This window comes from Apiospora marii (assembly GCF_038362585.1).
Source record: "Apiospora marii strain CBS 49790 chromosome Unknown utg000001l_segment0_segment0, whole genome shotgun sequence".
Classification (NCBI taxonomy): domain Eukaryota; kingdom Fungi; phylum Ascomycota; class Sordariomycetes; order Amphisphaeriales; family Apiosporaceae; genus Apiospora; species Apiospora marii.
This window is the reverse complement of record NW_027117372.1, coordinates 1921539-1946563: the sequence shown is the minus strand read 5'-3', so window position 1 is coordinate 1946563 and position 25025 is coordinate 1921539. Positions and strand designations below refer to the sequence as shown.

At 51.9% G+C, this 25025-nt stretch overlaps 7 protein-coding genes across 7 annotated transcripts; 3 read left to right on the top strand and 4 right to left on the bottom strand.

Moving 5' to 3' along the window:
* Positions 1-766: 766 nt before the first annotated feature.
* PG985_000637 (uncharacterized protein) lies at positions 767-2704 on the top strand (the record flags this gene model as incomplete). Its single annotated transcript, XM_066820406.1, has 1 exon — positions 767-2704. One exon carries the CDS (start codon positions 767-769, stop codon positions 2702-2704), a length of 1938 nt encoding a protein of 645 aa, XP_066691285.1.
* Positions 2705-3069: 365 nt separating this feature from the next.
* On the bottom strand, positions 3070-3579 carry PG985_000636 (uncharacterized protein; the record flags this gene model as incomplete). Its single annotated transcript, XM_066820405.1, has 1 exon — positions 3070-3579. One exon carries the CDS (start codon positions 3577-3579, stop codon positions 3070-3072), a length of 510 nt encoding a protein of 169 aa, XP_066691284.1.
* Positions 3580-8207: 4628 nt separating this feature from the next.
* On the bottom strand, positions 8208-9154 carry PG985_000635 (60S ribosomal protein uL22; the record flags this gene model as incomplete). The annotated part of the gene is made up of 4 exons (XM_066820404.1): positions 8208-8360; positions 8414-8601; positions 8730-8943; positions 9152-9154. 4 exons carry the CDS (start codon positions 9152-9154, stop codon positions 8208-8210), a joined length of 558 nt encoding a protein of 185 aa, XP_066691283.1.
* Positions 9155-9842: 688 nt separating this feature from the next.
* Positions 9843-11168, top strand: PG985_000634 (uncharacterized protein; the record flags this gene model as incomplete). Its single annotated transcript, XM_066820403.1, has 6 exons — positions 9843-10081; positions 10143-10195; positions 10327-10505; positions 10562-10657; positions 10871-11051; positions 11107-11168. 6 exons carry the CDS (start codon positions 9843-9845, stop codon positions 11166-11168), a joined length of 810 nt encoding a protein of 269 aa, XP_066691282.1.
* A 620-nt stretch (positions 11169-11788) lies between these two features.
* PG985_000633 (uncharacterized protein) lies at positions 11789-13132 on the bottom strand (the record flags this gene model as incomplete). Its single annotated transcript, XM_066820402.1, has 1 exon — positions 11789-13132. The coding sequence occupies one exon, from the start codon at positions 13130-13132 to the stop codon at positions 11789-11791; it is 1344 nt and encodes a 447-aa protein (XP_066691281.1).
* A 3411-nt stretch (positions 13133-16543) lies between these two features.
* PG985_000632 (G coupled receptor like) lies at positions 16544-18020 on the top strand (the record flags this gene model as incomplete). Its single annotated transcript, XM_066820401.1, has 3 exons — positions 16544-16812; positions 16870-17136; positions 17195-18020. 3 exons carry the CDS (start codon positions 16544-16546, stop codon positions 18018-18020), a joined length of 1362 nt encoding a protein of 453 aa, XP_066691280.1.
* A 4844-nt stretch (positions 18021-22864) lies between these two features.
* Positions 22865-24890, bottom strand: PG985_000631 (uncharacterized protein; the record flags this gene model as incomplete). The annotated part of the gene is made up of 4 exons (XM_066820400.1): positions 22865-23448; positions 23601-24106; positions 24161-24425; positions 24482-24890. The coding sequence occupies 4 exons, from the start codon at positions 24888-24890 to the stop codon at positions 22865-22867; spliced, it is 1764 nt and encodes a 587-aa protein (XP_066691279.1).
* Between the last annotated feature and the right edge of the window lie 135 nt (positions 24891-25025).

Sequence of the window (25025 nt, the reverse complement as noted above, 5' to 3'; positions counted from 1 at the left end):
CCTGCATGTGTCAAGCCATGGGTGTTGCTAGTCTAGGCATAGATGCATCGATGCATTATTGCGCAGAAGGTTTTGAAGAATAAAAAAAGGAACGACCAGTGCATGCAGCAGCAGCGGCGGCGGCGGCGCAAGAGGTAACCTAACCTAACCTAACCTACTGGGTTGATCCTGCCTGTCACCCACCCTTATCGTTCAATCAGGCCACTCCCAGTTCCGGGGTGCAAATGAGTTGAGGCTCTGCTAGGGTACATTGTGTTTGCGCGGTACACGTCGAGTACTTTGGATGGAAATGAAAGGGCAAGCTTGGCGGTACAGGCCACTAAACATTTGAAGGTAGGGGATCGATTGGAGACACACCACAGCACCACATTCTAACACACTTATTACTCTTCAGCCAAAGTTCTACCTATTCTATTGTCACCGCCCCAGCTCGCCCTTTGGTCAGCAAGCTAGCCTGGTTATTTTGGCATGCCTTCAATGTTGACCACCGGCATTCCACATTATGATAGATCGCTTTACATCTGCATCAATTTTGCAAGTACCGGTAGTCTGGACATGCGTTTAGCAACCCCCGTTGTACACCAACCGATTTCTCCATAATATATTATTTTCCTCTACTAGACACCCGACGTTGGCTGGGCTGCTCACGTGCCTCTAATTCATATCCTTGATGACGGGTGCGACGTCGGCGCGAGACGCACTTGATGGCATCGTGAAGACTGCGTCCAATTCAGAACATTATGAGTCGAAAATCAGCACCAACATCATGTCGTCTAGACACAGCGACTACCTCTCAGGCCTCGTGACTTCACCACCCCCATGGGATGACCAGAAAGTAGCCAGCACACCCCGTCGTGATCACCCCCATTCTCAAAATAGCTCTGATGCCGGGTCGCCATGCTCCTCCTCCGATGCCTTCCATCGAGTGGCCTCTACTCCGTTTCTACCATCAGCAGCCAGCGCCGACCTCGGGTATCTGGTCAGAAAATTGGCGACAAAAAGGCATCGAGCCCAGCCTGCGCACACAACGAGGCCCAGTCATCGTGGAAATGTATCGATCCGTAGCCAACAGGCAAAACATCCGTCCATTGTCGCATCGGATACTTTCAGTCTATCAGAGCCGCGGGAACCGTCGTCCGGGGTCACTGATCTTTCTGACGACCCGCCTGCCAACGGATCTACCCGAGGAATCTTCGGGCCTGTAGGACCCACAAGAGACCCCAGCGATGCTGCACCTAACAATAATCCACCCTCAGCTCAACCACCGCTAAGGCGACAGGCTCCACCAACCAAGCCCGGGTCTAGGACGACATCCTCGAATCCCGACGCTACGGAAGAGGACCGCGATAGCTCGTTTTTCTCCGAAGAATCTTTCGATAGAGGATTAGCCGACGAGGACGGATCCAGATCGAGCGGTAGTGGCAGCGGCAGCGACAGCGATGGCGACGACGCAAAGTTCCGGCGCATCGCAGAACAATGGTCCGAATTACGAGAGAGGCAACAGGCTTTGCACTCCACTTTCGGCAACATTGGAAGAGAGAGGGAAGCACTCGGGGACGTTCGACAAGAAAAGAACCAGGCCTACAATCAAGTCCGGTTCGCCATCAATAAGATCTTGCGCGACCATCCGGAGCTCGATACTCTTTTTCGTGAAGCCGAGCGCGCAGATCTTAAGTGCCAACAAGTAGAAACAAACCTCGATACCTTACTTGATGGCCTGGAAGAAGAACAAGTCCAACTCGAGAATGAACAGCGCAGGTTCTTCACGGCCATTGCCCAAAGCGAGCCCTCGACCGAGGCCTCCATCTCTCGTCCCGAATCCAGAACATCGCTCAGGGGTATACAAGCTGAGAGGGCCGAGGTTCTACACCCCACAATCCAGGCATACGATGAGGCACTCCAGGAACTTCAACTCGCCCAGGAATTCCGTACAAATCTTCTGGTGCAGAAGAAGTTGCTGGATATGGAGGGCGGGTATATCGATGAAGGCAACAAGGAATTCCTGCAGAAGTATGATGATCTTCAGCTGCATGCTCATTATGATATAGCTCATTGGTCTCGTGCTGTCAACGAGCGAAGGATAAATTGCCAGAAAGCAGCTTTGTTTGGGCCAAACGCTTCTGATACCACAGCTGAAATCCAACTGGGTGCGGCCTCGACTCCAACGCTTGCACATCCTCTATTCCCGCAACTACTATCCAACCCAGCACATCTGATAGAAGAAGTGCTCCCTCAAACAGCAATGGTGGCCTTACGCACAGCTACTTCCCTCCCACCAAAGACGACAGGCAAGAGACAGAGGGTAGAAGCTGCCAGCAAGGAGTTCGGCATCGAAACGCTCTTTATCCCCGACAAGGACGAAGGGCGACAGGAGTACGTCAACAGGTGGCTACTACATAAACTTCGCTTGTCAGCGATGGAAGCAGAGCTTCTTGCTTCGACCTTCCAGACCACACTCAGGATACTCGACTGGGGTCAATGGCAAAGAGACGTTCTCTTTTACTGGACGAGAGATGAAGCTGCAACTCAAAACATGCCTTGGTCCGAAGCACTCAGCGAGGATTACGGTATTCTTGGCATGGGAATACAGGATTTGTTGCGATCAACCACGCTGTCACGACTTTCACGACTTTCCAAGCTTGGCGACCAGACTTCCGAAATGCAAGAGCACTCTACTGTACTAGTATCACCCTCGTCGGTCTGACCGATCTTTGGGCACTTTTCCTTCATTGAAATTTTCAGCCATGTACACGGAGATTTGGGATGATACATGCTTTTCTTTTACTACTATCCGGCACGAGGTTTCTAATGGTGCATTCTCTCTGGGGTTATGCGTAGAGGTCACGTCTCATTTAGAACGATATACCCTTTGAATTGAGCATTTGAGGCTGGATGAGATTGGCTGATTACTCCAATGATCTTAATTCTATTGTGTACAGCATATTCCGTACCAGGGGCAGTAATTCATTACAACATGTTACACCAAAAGGCAACAACACTTGACTCATAAGGCAAGCCCCGAGATATTCGTGGCCACCAACGACAGACAAATCAGCATGCGCCTGGCCGTCAACAATACGTAAGTGTTGTCGCGGGCCGAGCCTCCCCCCACTTGCGGTTGCCCACGTTCGACATGCTGTTTACTGCTGACGGGATGATTTGCCTACCGATTGCCAGACCGGCTTCCCAGGATTCATGGGAGGTCCTGGGGTGGCAGGCGGTGGGAGGTCCCATGGTCGCACGAGGACGGAAGCGATCAGCCATGGGAGGGGACGACAAGCCGTTGTACCCTCGAAGTCCTGCCGGATCCGTGTGTACCGCTTGAGACAGCTTGTTCATGATGCGGAGAGCAGCCTGTCGTGCCCCCGATGCTCCATGCATGCTGATTGTGGGTTGATGTGTGTGGGTGGGCCATTGGTCTTTCCCGAGCTGCTCTCGCTTTCCCCCCTTTGTTTTCTTGGTGTCGATCGCACCCCGCGTTGCCGATTCACGCGGCATTACGGCAAATTGGGAGAAGGCCATGGGAATTTGACCACCGCCTTTTCTCTCGTTCATGTGCATGAGTCTCGACACGTACATATCCGAATGCACAGCTGACAAGATGGAGCCCTACTGTTGAGTGCTTTGCTCTTTTTCTTTTCTTTTCTTGAAGTATGCCAAGCCTAGCCTTATGGCCTCCGTGCCCCAATCTCTTGTTGTGAAATGTGCCATGCAGGTTGGAAATTGGTATTTGTGCGTGTGTAACCGGAGGACAAGCTGGTCGGAAGAGAAGCCACAGTACAACAAGCGCCGGTGTCCACGAGATGCCTGCCACATGTTCCCATCCAAACATGGCGCTAGGCCCTATATCATGCCTGGCACTATTTACGCCCGCCAATCAGCCAGGCGTGACGCCCATCCCGACGAGGCTGGCTTCTGTTGCGATGCTTAGATAGGCTCCTGCCTGGGAAGTCGGTGAGACAAGACAGAGTGGCCCTATGCCTGACCGTCTTGTGTCCCCAGAGAGAGAGCGCGCATAGAGCCCCGAAAGGCCAAGTCGTAAAGGAGGGCGACGAGGAAGCAGGGACGTATCAGTAAACCCATCGGGCCCGGCCTGCGGTATGGAGGGACCGGGGGACATGACAAACCCCCACCCCCCTCAACTTCCACTTTTGATTGCTTCTTTTGGGGCTTCCTCGCTTAAACATTCTAGCCTGGCATCCCACAAAGCGTTGCTGACAGCAGAAACTCAGGCCGATCTAACGAATCGGGGAACACGGACAGCTGCTTCCTTTGCATTAATACTATATCCCGGTCAGGGAGCTGGGAGCTTCTGAGTCACGTTAGGTCAATGGTCTGAGAGAGAGAGAGAGAGATGAGAGAGAGGGGGGAAGGGTCAGAAGGAGGGGGGAATGGAGGAACGCGACTGTGGGCGATAGCAGAGCCTCAAAATCGCTGTTGTGCTTCGCTGCGCTGCGACGTTGTTGGGGGAGGAAGCTGGTCCCCAGTCCTCATAGGATTTCCGAAAACACCAAGGTTTCGGTCGTGAGCTCTCCCCATAGTACGGGGTCGAATGGAGAACTGATACCTCATTATTGATTTCTTTGCAATCAATCTGTTTGTTGCTCTTTACTGCAAGGTACGCGCATGCACAGTTACGGGGACACCCGCTCGCCCGGGTTTTGTCAGTTGGTCACTTTTTTCTTTTCCATTAGAGTTTGCCCGTGCATGAAAAAGAAGCGTTCCCCTCCATGTGCAAGTGCAGGGTTGAGTCGCCCGGCTTGTATGTGACGATCGTGGCAGGCCGGGCAAACCCTTTTTTTTCTGACGTGGGTTAAGCGCACCCTAAGAATAGTATAAATCGACCTCAGCCCAGTTCGGAGCGCCAGAAGGGGCACGCTGCTGGCTCGTATCCTAGCACTTTGCGCTCCTACGAAAAGTCGCTTGGCCATCGTCGACTCTTCGCAGAAGTCATTCTTTGCCAACGACTGCACTTTTGCTCCAAACCGAGAGACACCCTCCCAGCTCCTCTACTGTGCGCACACGGGCTACGAGACACTGTCCCGTCTTTTACAGTAGGGGCGAGCTAGCTGTGAGTCAAGGGGGGGGGTGAGGCCCAAAATTAGGGGGTTTTGAGGCGACAGCCACTCGGCCGGCGGCCAACATCGCCATTTCACCTGGATTCTCACCTCAGCTTTTGCTGTTGATTGGACCGAACCAAACCTGTTCCTCAAGTCGGGCGCATGAGGGAGCGGTGGCCTCGTAAGGCTTTTCGGCCCCACCGCCCCGGAGGAATTGCGCGACCAGGATGGTGATAGCCATCATAGTGTACAAAAAGGGCCTCTTTCCGAAGTATGAGGCGAGGCCCTTTACCCAAGCCAAAAAGAAAGCTCAATATGCTCCACGGTCTCAGCACACGCATGCCATAACAAAACGTGCAACTTCAGGCCCAATGAGTTGGCTGGCTAGATCCATGCTTTGCCAAAAAGAAAAATGGAAGCAGAAGGGACCGAGGGCGGGCGGACAATTGTGCAGTCGAAATTTCCCTGGAAGAAAACGACACGCCCGTAATAACCCCATGTAAGCCCTATGCTGTCAAATCCAGCCCTCATATATTGCCAGCGACGACCCCTGAATTGAAGATGTCCCGTATGGTACTTTGGTACGACTTGGCGTAGCGTTGCATGTTGCGTCAACGTCGCCCCTTTTTCCAATCCTGTTGGTTTACCCTGGTGGGTTGGCGGTAGATCGTGTCCGCGCTCACCTATGTATGATTGTTGTATCAGGTGAATATATGGACGATCACCTCACTTGAAGATCGCTAGTGACCTGAGCTGTAGACCCCATGCTTAATCATCTTCGTGTAATGCCCTCAGTGGAAGCACCCCCCATTCGTCTGGGTATCAGTGGGCTTAGGAGACGGGGGTGTCTTCTTCCAGAATCACATCTCGGAACTCCGTAAGGAAGAATGCCTTAGGCGTTGCCTCGCATTGTGCCAGTGCGCTTGCATCAGGGTCATGCCTCATGGCTCTTGTGCTCGCCTAATGTTAAGGAAGGATCACGGCCAAGAGGATTCACCACACGTATAATCGTTTCATAATTGGACTTGACAGTTCAACAATCCACTTCGCGTAGTGATACCCAATTTATCTGAGGCTTCGTAAAAATAGTCGACAGGCTAGGAGTCAAACTTGGCACTAGCCAAGGTTGATGGTGCTCATGGGGGTGACCAAGCATCAAATGGCACGTACATGGTCTTTCAGACAGGGATGTATTGAGAGAGTTGGCATCACGGCAGTATTCCAAGGTGAAATTGGCTGTACGTGATATGAGATGAGTTTAGAGGAATATTCAAGAAACGTTATGCAAGAAGTTAGGTCCCTGCGTCGTGATTGAAGCGTACGAAAAGCTAGGCTGGAAACAGAGGCCCAGATATGGGGGTTTTCTTGATCAACTTGTACGTTGGTAGACATCGCGTTCTCCTTCAAGCTGCGTACTGTCCTTGGTGGTGTTCTCACCTCTTCGCTGCTCTTCTGACCTTCACGATGTTGGCGCTTCCAGTGATATGGGTATTATGTTCTGGCTGCCATTGACCATCTGTGGCTCTGGCGGCATTCGTGGGAAGCTGGCTACGGGCTAGCAGCAACGGTATTCGAGTGACTGTCACCATGGATTAGGGGTATGACTTTTCCATCAGAACGTTATATTGCTTGTAAGGGGTCCCAGGTTCAATTTCCGGTGTGTCCACGCTTTGTGGTTCGTCATGGCTTACCCCTGAAAACAAAAGAGTTTGGGGTAGAAGCGAAGAAATACCGGAAGGTCTGAACTACGAAGGAAGATAAACAGTACTCATTAAGAAGGGAGTATGGAAAATAATATTAGACCAGTATTCCAGAAGGTAACCATAGGAAACACGTTATATACCCTTGGAGAGGTGGGAACTACCCGCTACGCCGCGACGTTGCGACGTTAGATTACAAAACCAAATGTCAAGATCATGGGATAACAAATGTGCCATTGCCACTTATAACACGAATTAGATATCAGGCGGACTGTTCTTGAGTACACATATCCATTCTCAAAGGGTGAAATGCAGGTACTTCGTCTAGGTATTTGACAAACCCACAACTCCCTTTTCAACACGAGACGCAGCACCGTCCGTAAAATCGGTCAGTCAAGATCAACAGCGCCCCAATACATGAAAAGCACGATGTATAATCATTTTCGGGTGAAAATTTCACTGGCCTGGATATGTAAATCACGGATAGGTAGCAGTGTGTCCGATTCTCGCACCTGTCTACCTGTCAACCAATAATTCAGGGGAGGATACGACAGGGGGGGGGGGGTCAATGTTGTCACTCGTCTGCTTAGCCAATCAGGCATGATACCAGATTCTCGGGATATAGTTCGCCATTGTAGGAATTTGTTTGATGCCCCTTAAGAGTCGTATGTGGTCCATATTCCTGCCTCGCGTCGGTCGATGGCGCCGTACTCTGCTATCTGAATCCAAACAGCAGCACGTTGCCTAGGCTGTACGGAATTTCAATTCAAGGGCATGAGATGTACATCTACGTAACGACTCTAACATCTATACATGAGGCAGCCCAGTTTTTTATGGCGGGATACATATATATACGCCAGGTGGGTTGCAGGCAAGACTGGAGACAAGGCGTCATTATGTTTACACACCCAGCAATTGGTAACGAGAACGACATACCAGCAAACCACTGACAAGATGGACAAATGCAGGCAGTTCAAGGCCCGATGGGATGGTCCTGCGATGATACCATACGCCTGGCGGTGCCTTGCATTTACACGCTCGAACATCACGCAGCCCCTATTCATGGAACAAGTCCAGTCATTTGATAAAAATGCTCATTGCAACGTTCGTATTTCGCGTGATAGTCTAGAAGGCAGACGGCTCGACGTCTTTTTCGTCGAGACCTGGTCTGCCGGGTAGCCCCTCCACCTCAGATGAATGGTATGTTCACATTTCACTCGTAGTGTTGCATCGGCCGCCCGACATATTACCCCAGCCTGTGCCATCAAAAAAGACGCTCGGAACTTTTCATTTGGGAGCCGCGAACTTAATTTTTGTATTCGCAAATTGCATGCCAGAACCCTGAGACCCATGCTTGAGAATGACCGCCTTGACACCAGCCGGAAAAGCAATACATCCCCATATCCGTATCTCGCCTATCTAACCAACCCCAGATCACCTCAATCGCTTATGCGGAGGTGATAGCCTTGCGGCGGGCAGCACCGCGCTGTCTGCTGCTCAGGTGGGCTTCACGATCAAGATCCTGGGACTTCTGGACGACCTCCTCACCCTCGGTGAGGATCAGCTCGATGTGGCAGGGGTTCGACATGTAAGGGTTGATCTAAAATCAAAATCAGCTGGGTGCTTCTTCGACCGGTAATGGACAATACGTACGCGACCGTGGGCACGGTATGTGCGGCGGCGCTGCTTGGGGGCCTGGTTGACCTGGATGTGCTTGACGATCAGGTTGGAGGTATCGAGACCCTTGGAGTCGGCGTTGGACTCGGCGTTCTTCAGGAGACCGAGGAGGAACTCGGCGGACTTGACGGGCCAGCGGGCACGCGAGACACCAAACTGCTTGCCTATTTGTGTGCCTCTGTTAGCACTGTCGCTCTCTTATGTTTCGCAGATTGACCCGGTCGATTGAAGGTTCCAGTCATGTAGCCCCTCCAACACAGCCAAAGTCTTCGCATTGGTGGGTTTTTCGTACCTTGAGCGGTCCGGCCAGTGCTGCCAGCGTATCGGCGCATGGGGACGGCCTCCTTGTGCTCCTGGACGTTCTCGAGGAAGGTGACGGCGCGGGCCAGCTTCCAGCCGTTGATGGCCTGGGCGGTCTCACGAGTGTTCTTGAAAGACACTCGGAGGTACTGGCCGCGGGCGCGAGCCGACTTGGCGGGCGCAATCTCGGTGGCGGCGTATCGAACCTATTTTACCAAAGAGGCCCAGTTAGTCTCGCGTATCCCCATTGCGGCAAAAAAATCGTCGAAGTCGAATTCCTCCCCCGTGACGTCTCCCACCCGGTCCGTAATTTTTTTTCGCAGTACTGATACGTCAAAATTTCCAAGCCGTGAGAGAGACGCCGATTCGGGGGAGGCAAGACGAGAAATCGATCGATATCAGACTTTCACGTACCATCTTTGCTGTAGGTTAGTGTGGAGATGGATTCGAGTTGTTGTCGTCGAAAATGGTTCTCGGATCTGGGGAGATTTTCTTGTCAGTCCACAACGAAATGTTACTTCCAGCATGAATCTTTTCGCGGGCTGTCAATCCGCTAGGGCAAGCGTAATCCGTGTGCAGTGGGACCCACTCCTGCACCAGTTGGGATTGTCGGTGGGTAGGTTAATCCGGCCGACGGTAGGGTTTTGCAGCCCTAGTAAACTCAACAAGCCCAAATTGAAAACCGTGACCGATTACATGAAACAGGACGAGAGGAACAACTTACTGATGCGTACAGGGCGTGTATGTTGATGTGAGTGACACAATTGCAATTGCCTCTGAATCTGCAGAGAATTGAGGACTTTTCTCTGATATCTGGAGAAAGCATTGCTGATTGGTTGCAGGCAAGGACGGAAAACACCCCACTTCCGGATCAAAGCTGCGCCGCGATAAGCTGATAGCTGCTCGTTAGTCTGGAAATTTTTCTGTTTGAGATAAGCTTTTAGAGCTCCAGTGCAGATTTTCTAAGGGCCCCCAGCAGCTCAGGAAATCTCTACGAAGGCAGAGTTACTCTCTTTGCAATTGCCCCGCGACATCGTTCTCGACACATTACCCAACGACCGACATCGTTTGACAATACTTCACACATCCTAACTACTCATCAACAATGGGTTTCGCACCACGAGGTCGGGGTGGTGATCGCGGCGGACGAGGCGGTGCCCGTGGAGGCCGCGGAGGCTTTGGCGACCGCGGTGGTCGTGGAGGACGTGGCGGCGGCCGTGGCGGCTTTGGCGATCGTGGTGGACGCGGTGGTCCTCGCGGCGGCCGCGGTGGTGACCGCGGTGGCCGCGGTGGCCGCGGTGGTGCGCGTGGTGGTGCGCGCGGTGGCGCCGCTAAGGTGGTTGTGTAAGTCTACCAGCAGCGCATCAGACGAAGTCGTGACAAACGATCGCTAACATCTCAACAGTGAGCCTCACAGACACGAAGGAATCTTCGTCAGCCGTGGCAAGGAGGATCATCGTAAGTACAACCCAAGCTCTCAAGCCTCGTCCTTGAGCTGGACTTAGAACCAAGTTCGAGCCTTGGCGATCGCGCCTTGCTTGAGCCGAGACTGCTTTATGAGATGCACTGGCTAATCATTCGCTCTGCAGTTCTTACGCGCAGCATTGCCCCTGGTCTGGAGGTGTACGGAGAGAAGCGAATCTCGGTCGATGATACCAGCAAGGATGCCGATGGCGCTCCCGTCTCAACGAAGGTCGAGTACCGTGTGTGGAATCCTTTCCGAAGCAAGCTTGCTGCTGGTGTTATTGGTGGTATCGACAACATCTACGTACGTATCAAGTCCTCGACTGGCTAGAACTGCTTTGTGCTAACCGATTTACTTAGATGAAACCTGGAAGCCGCGTTCTCTACCTTGGTGCCGCCTCTGGTACCTCCGTATCCCACGTTGCTGATTTGGTTGGCCCCAGTGGAAACGTCTACGTAAGTTTACTTCCTCTTTACGCGGTGAGACTTTATCTGGAACTAACCGAACATCTCTCAGGCTGTCGAGTTCTCTCACCGAAGTGGACGTGATCTTGTCAACATGGCTCAGAGCCGAACCAACGTTATTCCTATTGTCGAAGACGCCCGACACCCCTCCGATACAGAATGCTGATCCCCATGGTCGACTGCATCTTCGCCGATGTTGCTCAGCCTGATCAAGCCCGTATTGTCGCCCTCAACGCCCACATGTTCCTGAAGGTTGGCGGTGGTGTTGTTATCTCCATCAAGGCCAACTGTATCGACAGCACTGCTGCCCCCGAGGCCGTCTTCGCCCAGGAGGTCCAGAAGCTGCGCGCAGAGCACATCAAGCCCCAAGAACAACTTACTCTCGGTACGTGAAACCTTGCATCATTCTATCGACCCTGACTTGACTAACAAAACACTAGAACCGTACGAGCGAGACCACTGTATCGTTATCGGACAGTACCAGGGTAACCAAGCGAAATAAGGGGTAGTAGACTACGGGGGTTGGTTATGTTGCCTGAATTACTATCACGTGTGTGACACTCACGACTGCTGCATGGGGCTACCATGATGCATCGGCGAAAACGGCGTTTTGGGAAAATGGCTTTGATTTTATCATGTCTTCTGTACAGCATCTAATGGTACGGCGTCACGAACTGGTTGATACCATACGTAAACATCATGTCCCTTGAAGTCGGTCTACTTACGAGATTGGCGACCGATAGAAATGTAAGCTGTGATCTATTTTACTCATATATATTGCATGTGTGATGTGTCCGTCGTGCTGTACTGTCTGCTTGTCTTCCCCCTTTTGCATGATCAGTTCAGATCGTTCTCGATCAGCCTGTTTACGAAAGGAATGAGCGTAGTAGCGAGCGGTAGCATCAATCAATAGCACTTTCTGTCATTTGTGTGTCCTAAATGATGCCTGGAGAAAACCATACGGGCATTACTAGCTCACTACCATGTCGTGGACGATTGGGAGCGGTCTCTTACTTTCTCACATCTTAGGTCATGCAGGCATAGAACCGCACGCCTGTAGTAGTATTCGCATTTCAATAAATTCAACCTATACAAACAAACAAAGTTAGTTTCAAAACACAACTAGTATCGAGCGCGATACTTGCGCAGCACTTCGGGCGAGGTTTTTTCTCTCTGCTCCCATTCGTCGACTTCCGTCGATGGGGCACTGTTCATGCCTGCCAAAGTGCCGCACGGTGGTGGGGTGGCGCTGTGGATCTCCACCACGCCAGAGGATGAGGAGGCGGACGAATTGGCAGTGCTTTGGTTTGCTAACATACCCAGTGGTGAAGCCCCGCCAGCATTTGCTGCAAATCCAGAGCCGCGCATTGGTGCTTTGAAAGGGTCGGGTTCGAGCACCATGGAGCCATAGCTGCGGGTTGGTGGTGCTGTTGCAGCTGCTGGGGCTTTGAAAGGGTCCGGTTCGAGCGCCATGAGCTGCTGCTGATGATGATACAGCTCCTCCGGTGACTCATTGGGCGGCGCTGTCTCCTCTGTTGACTCTTCCAGCGAGGCTATTTCGGATTCGAGCCACCACGGTGCGGTGGGGATGCTGCCGTCCGTGATACTGTTGCTACTGGGGGACATGCCTTGACTACCTCCTGCGTGTCCTGCATGTGCTCCGTATCCGCCGTAGCCGCCGTATCCCACATATCTTGTCCCTGGAGCGCTCGAATACTCGAACGCAGAGAGGCCGCCCCCTTTGTTGTAATGGCGGTGGTGATGGTAGTGATCGTTGTAGTATCTCCTACTGTCGCCCTGCTGCTGGTACTGCTGGTGCTGAGGCACAAAGACCACCCTGATCTCGGGTTCCGGCTGCCAGTCCATCTCGTCATCCGCCACGCCCCCGAACGGCACGCCGACCTCCGTGCTCCACTCGGCCAGGGTCGCCGTCGCGGCTTTGATGTGGCTGTGGAGGGCGTTGCGCAGCCGGACGTTGGCTTTGCGCGCGGTGCGGCAGTCGTGGCAGTCGTGTTGATCTTTGCGTTGAACATGGCGTTGGAGGACTTGTTTTTTCTGCTGTGGTTGATGCAGTAATTGCTGGCGTCGTTGTTGGAATGGGGTGTGATTAAAGTTGGACGGCTGCTGGAAAAGGGGGCTATGGACGTTGGTGCTGTTGTTGTTCCGCTGGCGGCGGGTGTTCTGCTGCTGGTGATGCTTGATGATTTGTTCAAGGGGGTCGTACATCACCGCCGGCTGGTCATCGATAAGATCGTCTTCCAAATCGGCGTAGAGCTCTTCCACCTCTCTGGGTGATAGCTCTGGTCGCCTGTTGCCTTGCCACTGTCCCTTTCTATTCCGTGTTCTGCCCCGGCCGGCGTCCCTGTCATCCCAAGTATCTTGCATGGCGATGTTGTTGTCGTTGTCGGGCTGGGTGAAATGACCAGGGCGACGGCGCCTCCTACCACGGTGTCTGTTCCGGCCCATCTCGTGTCTCTTCTACCTAGTGTTGGCTCTTGAAGTATCGCGCTGCTTGTTGAACCTCTTGAGATATGGATCTGTTGGCGCATTGGAGGATCTTGTTGTAGCAGGGTATTCAACTTACTTTGAGCCTGTGGTAGAGCAACCGAGACGTATTTCTAAAGTCCCCAGAGAATATCTGAGGTTGGTAGGGGGCATCCCGACTGAAATATAAGGCCAAAGATGGAAACACCCCCAGCATTATATCGCAAACACTGGCATGGGTAGTCTAAGCAGTGTGAAAGATCTTTATACATCTTGACACTTCTACCGTCCTCACTAGAGTTGTTTGGAGGACTGATTCAGTTAAGAGACCCTGGGTCAGTCCTGGGGTTCAGAACCAGGAAATATGAATGGATAGAGAACAAAGGGGTTGTTATGTAAGAAGGGTCATAACACAGCAAGGGCTTTTCTTTCTTCTTAGCCTGTTAGATGTCACTGGAAATTTTTGGTTGAGTGGATGATTGCAAGCAAGTCTTCGGCCCTCATGTTGGAAGACTGGCAGAGAATTGGATCTAGGAGGTTATCCATAAGCCAGGAAATGTTATCTTTTGAATGCGACGATAGACAAAAGATCATCTCGTGATCTGGCGACGTTAACGAAAGTAGGGTTCTGTTCATTGATAACAGCGGCTTCACTAGACGCATTGTCATATCATGAACAGGAGACATTCGATCTTCACCTTTGTGTATGCATCACCCTGCAGGGACAAGCCGAGAGAGGGATCATGACACTGGTACAGGAGACCGAGGATACCAGATTTGACTTTCTATCTTACTTATACCGTTCAAGAACCCTGCGCGCTTCCAGTTCCGGACAATGAAGATCATATGTGGCTGGCTATCCTGGACCACAACAAAGGCATTGCACACAAGCCCTCGGCGAGGAGTTTAAGTCAGGACGATAAATGCGTGTAAAAGTGTAGGTTGGTATGACGCCTGGGCAATGTGTCAATTTCATTTGCTCAGCTCCGCAGGCCAACCTAACTCGAGTAGCCTTGCTTGCAGCATGACGTGATACGGCTGAAGTCCTCATTGTGCAAGACTTGCAGTGAAGTACTACTGGGCGTGCTTCAGTCAGTACAGATGAGTCAGGCTCGCCCGTCATATCAAGTGCAACTAGAGGGTTTCTCTCCGCCTACACTGTGCTATGAGACAGGAAACACAAACCTGAAGCCAGCCGCTGCCAACTTCAAGTGCCACAGTTTCATCACTAGCAGGGCAGATGGAGTGTCCACACGGCATGGTATCAATCTGCTGTGCTGATCCGCCTCGCTTTGAGAAGAGTACGCACTTGCAGGGTGAGGAAAAACAGGAGAATAATCCGAGACATGCATACTGCCTGAAAGTTGTAATTCTTTCTTGGTCAGCAAAATGATTTAGACTATGTCCACGGAGAGCCGTCTCGAGCGGTGAAGATGACATGCAATCTCACTAGCCTGCCTGTCAGGATATGCAGACAGTACACAATATGTAGCACCTATCCATTCCAAGGATTCTGGCCAAAGTGCACAGTCAAAAGAGCCTGGCAGGGCAGATCGAATGCTGGAATGGGATAGGCAATAGATTGCTTTGACATTTGCTGACAGGCTATCTTCAATGGTGAGTAGGTGTTCATCCGCTGCATTTGGACATTCATGGATGGATGTGTTGATTCTGTGTGCGAAGTACGCACATGTACATACTAATATCAATCCGCAGTTATTGATGGGTCCAGATGGAGACGCCGCAGTAGACGTGCCGGAGGATTTACTTTGTTAATTTCCAAAACGTGGCGACCAGGATTAGATATCGAAGGTTCCAATCAATAGATAGAAATCGACTGGAGGTGAGGGGCTACTCCAAATGCCATGCCTCTCCACCCACGCTTCCTCCTTCCTGCTGCTACCTGATCTAGGAACAAGAACATTTGGACATGAACTACCGATCCTGCTTCATTCAAAAGCATACTACACATACTCTCCTCCTCCTCCTTGCCTCAATCAGCATTGCCCAATAATCTTCCGATGCGGTCAAACAGTTTGTGTTGCATTCACTTTCTTCCTATGGATGCGTGCATAACCCATCACGTACCGTGAATTCCTCGCGTACAGACAGCACTAGGGCTTGATGCTGCATGCGGCCTCAACTGTTTCCCAGCTTGATGCATCCTGGACGCCTGTGAATGCTCCTGGTTGACACAGACAATATACCAAGAGGGGAGGCACGAGCCCGCCCTATCAAGTCAACCTTACCTTGCCCATGATTGCAGGCCCTGTTTGCCAGCGACCATGACATATTGTAGTGACACGGCACAATCAACCAATACCCGGATACAGTGATCCTAGACCATCGAGCTACTGTTTCGTACCGCAGCCATCGTCGAGGTGCCCATGTGGGCGAGTGGCCACGAGCCGGCAGATACTGGTTCTCAGGAACCGTCTCTTGCGGAAACTCTCCCTGACCCCTGCTTCCAGTGTTGCATGGCGGTTTACCATTTCTCGAATCTCCAGTGACCCCCTTGCTCCGCGTTCTTGGCGGATTGGGGTATGTTCAGGGTATGTTGGTACCATCGCGCCATTGGGCACAATATGCCCTTGCCCAGACCATGCTTAGCCCTCACTCTCATTGGTATACTTGCAGAAACACTCGGGTACTGCGGTCTACCTTAACCTTGCCTGATAGGTAGCTAGGTTCGCAGGATCCAGGTCACGCACTCCTCTCCCAGTTCATTATCCAATACGGCAGACGCATGGCATATCCTTGCCCGATGCCATGTCTAACACAGACTGCTTTGGCCTGCTAGTGCAGCTTCTCAGGTTTCAATGCCACCCGCGAAGCACTTTTCCCATAGCCCGAGTGGGTGGTCGATGCCTCGCGCGCATCATCCTCCTACCTATGGCAATCTCGTATGCTTCCTAGAGCGGCAGGCCTCGATGCGCTTATTCAGAGCCATTATGATGACAGCCCTGTGTGACACGCCTACTAGGAGCTAGGTACATATAACAATCCTTCTTCTGCCGGCTCCGCACTCTTACCGCACTCCAGAAGATTCCCTGCGTATTTGAAGTCATATATGCCTACCCTCTCTGCCGTTTCCATACGCTGAACTGTGCTTTGAACTGTGCTTTTTAGTCCTCTATCAAACGTCCTATACCATGAGCCAATGGTCTTGAAGAGCTCATTGGTGCCGGATTTATTTGGCGGCATCGACATATCACCCCGTTGCGACTTAGCCTCTCGAATCACTGCTCTGGACCTCAGATACGTCACCAAAGGAACAATATATCGACGAGTTGTCTCACAGGATGCTACGGACTTAATGTGTACATCACATCAACAGATATTCCTCTCCCCAGCGACTGTTTGTTTTCACGGTAGCCGGTCCACAGATCAACAATGGCAACCAAGCCGGACGCTCTCAGCAAAGGAAAGCTCGATGCTATCACCATCATTGAGAGGACATGTTCCGTCTTCTCCTTGTTAGGATGTCTCTTCATCATCATAAGCTTCAGTTGTTCCAAGGTATTCCATAAGCCGATCAACAGGCTCGTTTTCTATGCATCATTCGGCAATATGATGAGCAACATTGGCACACTCATGGCAAGATCATATGTAAACGACACCAATGTGTTCGGTTGCCAATTTCAGGCCTTCTTGATTCAGATGTGAGTCCGCCATCTGGTATTCTCGACATTGGTTACGGACTTACACCCAAGCTATAGGTTCCTTCCCGCCGACGCTTTATGGACTCTGGCCATGGCCATCAACGTATATCTGACGTTTTATTTCAAATTTGATGCCATGCGCCTGCGGAGCATGGAGATCTGGTACTTCTTGTTCTGTTACGGCATTCCGTTTGTGCCGGCACTCACATATATTTTTGTCGCCAACAAAGACGGCGGTCGAATGTATGGAAATGCCACCTTGTGGTGTTGGGTCTCGAATGAGTGGGACGTCTTTCGTATCGCAACATTCTATGGCCCTGTTTGGTACGTTGTTCAACACCATCAAATGTTTCGCCTTTTGCCACAATCTCACAAGGCATAGGGTTGTCATTTCGATTACATTCTTCATCTACCTCAGAGCTGGCGGCGAGATCTATAAAAAGCGCAAGCAGCTACGCAATTTCAGCAGCAGCGCAACACAAGACCCCGAGCCTCTGACCATGGACGATCCATCTTCCACCAAGACAACCGAAGTCACAGTCACGCTGGAAGATACTTTGGAGACCATCGGGCTTTCTACACTTAGAAGCGGCAAAACTGGAGCATCTCAAGCAATACCTGCTGCTTATTCCGTTACCATTACGTCGGACCGTAACAAACGCCACTCTCAAATCGAGTCTTCATCTTCGCCCGAACAGTCCGGCCAAGCCAACCTGAGGATTGCTGCACCTCCTACACGCCAGGGAGCGGGAGCGGCACAGAAACGGAAAGCAAACTTTGAGATCAACAGCGCTACCTGGTCTTACGCAAAATGCGCCATCCTATTCTTCACGGCGTTACTCATCACCTGGATCCCATCATCGGCCAACCGTGTCTACAGTCTTGTTCATCCTGGGGAAGTGTCTTTCCCACTGGAGATCATGAGTGCCCTAGTCTTGCCTTTACAAGGGTTTTGGAACGCTCTCATCTATATCGTCACTTCATGGTCCGGCTGCAAGATGTTTTTCTCGGATATCTTTCGGCGATCGGAACCCTCCAAGCCCAACCATTTCGTCAACGAGTTTCACGACCGGCGGAAAGGGGGCTTCCGGCGCTCTGCTCGAAACGTCCATAAAGGCGGCGCCGAGAGCGAAAGCATGACCGAGCTTGCCGGTGACAGTCGGCCCCCTTCAAACGAGGAACCAAAGCATGGCGCCAGTATCGTTTAACGGAAAATATAGTGTCTCGATCATTGACTATGCAGTAAAATGCAGCGAGGGAGTTACTGGCGTCATAAGGGGGATTCTCTGTTCCGCACTCTACATAACGGATCTTTCAAAAGTCCTTTTACTACCCACGTAGTGTATCACTTTTTCGGAATCGGCTGCAGAGGTTAGGTGGGTGGGATTTGATACATGGCGTATGCAAAGATACCTAAGCGGGTGTTGGGAAGAGAGCCAATCACCCAGTAAATACAAGTACGTACATACATAGACTCATTGTTGATAGTAACTACAAGTGACAGCTATAATGTGTAATGATAATTGCCTGCTACGTCTCTTTCCCCAGGGAGAAGTAAATTACCAAAAAGTCGGCGTGTCATTGGCCATGTAGTTACGCACCATCCATCTGGCTAAGCGAAATATCCCCTTTCCCGCAGCGTCGGGTCATGGCTTGCTCTCGCTGATGGACTGTAGGGGGCAGCCCGCCACCAAATCTCACTGCTCGGGCCCCTTCGATTCTCTCTCGGCTTGACCGATCGTTGGCTGCATACGGTGGCATAGCCTACTTCGCAATGCAAGGAATGGTAGAAGTGTTTTCATATCTTCTTTTTTCTGAATCAGCAGCCGCTTCATATTTGCACCAACTAGAAATGGACATTTCGAAGAGCCGTAGCTCAGTCTCACGGTCGGGTCTTGACGTGTGGTTGCTGGGTGTACGAGACCGCATGAAGGCCGTCATCACTGGACGGCTGCCCGCATGTCCTTTCGTTACCAGCCTCTTGCTTGAGTGCATGTTGTCATTTTCTAGCGAGGGTGCTCAGGTATGTATGCACGGTCTGTATGGGATGTCCGTGATGTGCAAGGCCGTGCTGCAGTATGCTTACATTTGATCATGTAAGAGCTACTGATGCACTGACATGGCGCGCGGGGATTTCATGGGGGAAACAAGAAGGTGATTGATTGTCGGCTGCCGAACCTCCCTCCCCTCCTCTCGCGCCGATATGCATGCTGCTGCAAGTAACCACACATTTCATCTATCTTTCATTTATCGTCCATCTGCTTTCCCCTGCCGATGGATGGAAGCTGCCTTCTGGCCGGCTTTCCGGATCTTCCTTCTCAGGGACCGATTCCGAGGCTCTTTGATGGGTAGAGCAGGCCTTTCGCCCCCGGGTTCAATAGCACGTACATTCGCTCCGTCTATATACTTGCTTGCTTGCATTTTTCCAGCTACAACTTCTTTTCTCGCCGTTGCGCGTGGACTTTTCCCGCTGCTGACGGGGCCCCGGGATCCTACGTGAGACTGGGAGGATCGACGTGCGCGCACTAAAATAAGTTACGTCTTACACCCTCCCTCCTCTTCAATCACACGGCAGGTTTAGTGAACGGGCAACGTCGAGTCATTTTTCTACACTTTCGCGGCGAATAGTCATGCAATGCAATTCGCCTTCGAACATGACACTGTCATTCTGGGGTTGCAGTGCTCATATGCGCGTGAATTGGAACAAGAGAGAGAATCGCTGCAGAAAAAGGGAGAGAACTGCGATCAGGACGTGTGACGACTGACGTAAAACTGCGATGAGGGACATTTCCGGCGCGCAATCATTGGTCGTATGACAGCTACATCAAAGGAAAATTTGACGGTTTCACCCACACGTATTACCTAGCCACTCACCGCGCTGGCTGTCGGCATACATACATACAGTCGCTGTGGGCGGTCGTGCCCGTCACTTGTCATCATGCAGACCGGGTAGGCGATGGACGGCGATGATGGCACCTTCTAAACGACCCTCTGAACGAGGCAAGGCACCTTTTTCTACTGTCGTCACCCGGGGTAACATGTCATTGTGTCGTGTCCACTAGGAAACAAAAGAGTTGATAAACCTGCCAAATAGAATCGAATACCACCTTGGCATGACTCCACCCTTCCCCTCCAGAAATTGGCTGACAGAATGACAAGAAAGCTTCTTGCCGAGAGCGCGCGAGTGTGAGTGGGGTGAGTTCGCATTGCCATCTTCCCCGGTGCTTGGCTGCAATCCGGGGAACCCCAAGACGTGAGCTTACTTGTAGTAGGTAGTGTAGTAGGTAAGCAGCTGAATAGGGGTTTTTGAGTTTGAAGCTTGCCGGATCTCTACTAGCACATACTTACCCTACTGCCCAATATCGAATTGCTCCAACTTGCCCGGCACCCCGAGATTCTGCCCCGAGTGTGCCCAAGCGCAATAAGTCCCATTGTCAGGTATGTACAGTAAGAGCAGATCACTTGAATGCCGATATTGCACTAGCAAAACCTTGATATGCCTTCACGAGAGGAAAAGGCAATGGCGGAAATTGGGAGCAGCATTGCTGTCGGGATTCGGTAACGGCTTCTTGCGAACGGGAAAAAGAACACAATTCCTGGCGCTCTGGATCAGACTCCCCGGCCCTGACTGCCAAGTTCTGGCCAAGTCTGTTTTTTTTTTTCTTCTTCTTACCCCATGTCTCCCCCCCGCAGTGGACACCAGGAAAAAGATCGAAATACTTTCAGCTACCCACTTTGAACTTCGTGTGCCTGGCCCGACTTCGTCACACGCACATGCGTATCAGTCGAAACCAGGGGAATTGTTCGCTCTTTTACTGCATAGGTAGTAAGCCAATGGGTCAATGACTTTACTGAAATCCGGCGTATATGCCAGGCAATTTTCCCCCTTGAGCCTCGCGTATAGTATGTGCAACGAGCTCGTATCTCTCCGGAGTCCGCGGGGTGTTTTTCATTTTCATTTCCTCACCTTGACAACCGGTTTCAACGGCTGCCTCGGGACTGTTATGGATTCTGGCGACATGATGTCAATGTCGGGTAGAAAGGGTCGACGCGGCTTCCCGCAGCCCATGGCCACCACAGAACGATGGAGGTAATTTAGTTAGTACATACATAATGGCCCGCATTCCTCGCCTGGCTAATTAACAGCAACCTTGGCCGTATCCCTGGAGCAAGTACACAGGCCTTCTGGAAGGCGTGCTGCGTGCACAGCCGGACATCGCTCGTGCTTCCGAACAAATCGGACCGCCCTGCTACTGCGGTGGGCGTCCTTTGGCCTATCTATCTAGGTACGAGGCGAGGCGGAACAGCCGTGAAAACTGTCCCCTGAAGCCGCGCAGGGCTGGGACCAATACCGGGCATGCAAGGGCCGCTCATGCTAAATGCAAAAAATGTCTAGCAAACGAAAAGGCATTATTATGTATTTTGGGGCTTGTTTGCACATAGTAGAAGGAGCGGGCGCTGGAGCGGGTTTTGCAGTTGTCTCAACAAGAACAAGGGCTCGGTGAGTTAGGAGGCCAGAGAGGCTCAAGGCCGTCGTCCCTGTTGCTCGACCGTCGATGCAACCTTTCCCGCAGAAGCGAGACGAGGGTGATCAAGACACTTAAAGTACCTCCAAGGGGTTCCAATGTATTTCCTTCCTCCTTTCTGTTGACCGTTGACGGCTTTGTCAACCTCTTGTGGCCGGGCCGCTGCACAATGCCATGGGTGCGGTTTCGCCGGTCCCTGGAAACGTGTTTCGAAGGGACCCAAGAGGCAAACAGATGAGAAACATGCTAGACTGGACGTTGCCGTCAAGCCGTGTGGCGTGACCGATCAAGATGATCGATCGTCTGCAGGCGAGAGGTGGAAAACGGCTTTTCCTATACTTGAAACGGCGCGAAACCAAACTTCCGCTGGCGGCCGGTAAAAGGAAAGTATATCTCAACATCACACAAACATACCAAACTTGCATGATATAATACTCCCGATGCCGCTACGCGATGTGATCGCAGTACAGCATCCCATTGCCACTGGTGTGATTGTCTCAAGACGCCTTGCTTCCTCCGGAGTTTTGCGGCTTTGGAGCCTATTGGTATGCGCATGTTTCTCGTCGCAACACAGGCAGGGGTCGCTCTTCACATCTCGTCAACTACATAGTACGGCGTTGCGGGGGTGCAAGAACACACCATCCACGGGAGAGGCAGTGGGCAGTCCTCGCCTCACCGGTTGCGGTGGGCATGCATGTGCCTGCATTCGCCTACTGGTCGTTTTCCCCGACTTGCATATCGCATATCAGAATCGCCGCCTGTTTCCCCTCATACTGGTTCTTGCTGTAATGTCAGTGTTGCACTTCAAGGGCAATCAAGTTAATTACCGTCGCTCTCCCTCATTTGAAATATCCCGGCCGGCCGCACCCGGGCATATTGACCTACATTGTAACAGTCTTTGAAATTTTCAGGTTCTCCGTACAACGCTTGCGAGCACCTTCCTCCATCAACGCTGCCTGAGTGAAGATCCCGGATCACTAGCGAGCGTGCCTGCGAAGACAAGACGTCCTAAATATCCCAGGTCGCCCAAGAACAACTAGACAATACCGAACATGCCCGACGGCGGCTGCGACACTGGCTGTAACGGAGGGTACTTAAAGACCTCTGGAGGCCAGACGATCAAGTGTCCCACCTGTAACCCGTGAAGGGCAAGCTAAGCGCCAATATCTCCACGATCGCGGTTCTGCGGCTAATGCATTTGCAACAGGACAGGTTGATTGAATGATGAGGCAGCTTGCCTTCAAAGCCGACCACATCGAGTAGATATGCATCTGGAAACAGCTGGAAGTACGCGGCAACAACAGATAGGGTTGATTCAGAAGATGGGGTCGGCGTACAGTGACGATACTTGAGGAGTTCAAGACTGATAGTGAATGCAAACGCCGTGAATTCAGACCTACTCCCCGAGTGATAACTCAAAATACGAGTCTGTAGCCAAGCCACCCAAATACATCCTGGGATATCTCATTAGCCATAGTTACGCGTCCACCCGTTCGTAAGAATATGCCCACCAACAGATGGCTGGTTTACCGATCTTCTTTCACCGCAACAATATGAGAGTGCTGCCAGTACGTTCCGAGCTCAACACACTCCGCGACTATACGTTCTTCTTCCCACCACCATCTTTCCGCACGGACAAATCTGCCCCAGATCTCCTGCCAGAGCATTCTCATAACCAAGCACCGCAACTCCGTTTTGGTGCTGGACTGTTGTTTGACCCCTTCAATCTTATCAAGTCCCTCTGGGATAGCAGCGACCGAAACGGTCACGATAGTGCTGCCCTGTCCTCGCAGGCGGCCCAAGCCCAGCCAGGCTGGCAGTATCTCGCTGGGGTATGTTGTACGAGACGACTGCTCCAGATTGATCAGGAGCTTTTCGAAGAGCCATTGCCGGAGCAAAGGTCCCATAGACGCCGAAACCGGTTGAGGGTCGATGATAGTAAGGTGTAGTGCCCCGCCAGGCGCGAGACATCGGTGTATGTGTCTCAGAAAAGGGGGATCTCTGCCGAAGCGAACAGTGCCGGCATAGATAGGCAAGTAACTGCCGAATACAGCTTCGGAGGTAGGGGCCTCGAGGCAGCAGTCGATGAGACTGCGGGCACCAGTATGGGCTGGACATTGGGAAATAGACTGGGATAGATGGGGTTCTGCGAGAGATGCGAAATAGTCATGGTCGGATGTAATGCCGCCAGGAATGATGCAGATGCTACAGAGTATGCGGGTCAGCATTTTCCCATGAGAAGTCTTGGAAGGGGGGGCTTACCCTGGGTTTCGTAGATCGCGAGGACTTTGGGGGGTCGCGAGGTAGAGCACGCGTCGCGTGGTGGCATGGTTTGGTCTAGACTGGCGTATCCCTCTCCTTGGTGTAAGGCAGAGAACATCCACCTCTTCTTTGTCATCTCAAGCTCCTTATAGACCATCGTATCAGTAGCGTCTCCCATTCCGGCTTTGAGGTTGGCTAAAATGAGTTCGGGACCTGCGGCAGCCATGATGCGAACCTCTCTTTGCAAAGCCGAGAGACTGGGTGAGAGATAATGACCTTTTCCGCTGGTCGGTGGAGAATGGACTCTTTGCTCTAAACAGGAGGAAGGCAGCTCCCTGATCGATGTACAGTCCCACTCGTGTGGAGGTTTCCAGGCTTCTGGGTTCCCCAACTGATCGCAACCGTTCCAACCCAACGTACACATGCTCGCGGCGCTGCGGTACTCAGGGGGCGGCGTCTGTGGTGGCAAAAGAAATAGACCGCAGTTGTCAAACGGACGAGGGACGCTACACGTGAATCAGTAAGGTACCAAGAGACAATGCAAACAGTGGCGTAGATACCCTTCCTCTGGTACTTCCAGCAACGGAGGCGTCCCAGCCTTTACCCTGTCAGATGATATTTGGACCTCCGATACAAGTTGACAAGCATCGTGGTTGGAGCTCCGTGAAGAGACTGAAATTTCGGTGCTCTTGGTCACAAACGATGATGGCCCAAGTGTTTGTATCAAATGCTCAGACGCTGTTGACATGGAATCTCTCTGGGAAGCCGCGCTCAGCGTAGTCGATGTTACAAACGAGGGCTGGGTCCATTTGGAGTTGACAGACTCTAACAGTTTTGCAAGTAAGTTGTCTGTTCCATCCAAGCGAAAGGAGCTCACATACCTCGGGACGAGAGACTCAAGCTACCATCCAAAGCCTCGGGAATACTGTCGCGAGTCCCATTGCTGCTGCTGGCTGGTTTGACAGTGACTGCAGAATCATCCTCGTGGGATAAGAGAGCTTTGACGCCATAACCAGAAACCCTCTGGCTTCTCGGTTCATCCGTTGGCGTCTGTGGTGCAGAGAGATTTGGGCTTGCTTGTTTGGAAGGCGTAGGGGCTTTCTTTCGGGTTTTGCCGGAAAATAAACCAAAACTTCTCTCGCTCGAGGAGGAACTGCTGGCCGATGTGGATTGCCGTTTGACACCTGCCTTTTTCTTCTCCTTCTCCTTAGTTTGCGCCTCGAGCTCTTTGCGGATTTTCCTCTCACCCACAAGCTCTCGGTTTGGATCGGTCCAGAGGACATCGAACATGACGTTGACAAGTTAGTGCCAGGGATGGCTGAGGTTCAAGGTCGGTCGGCTCTTGGCGTTGAGTTAACTGCAATAATCCGGTCTCTACTACAACTCGATCGTGGTGTTAGGTTTGTAGTAAGGCAGCTGCTGAGA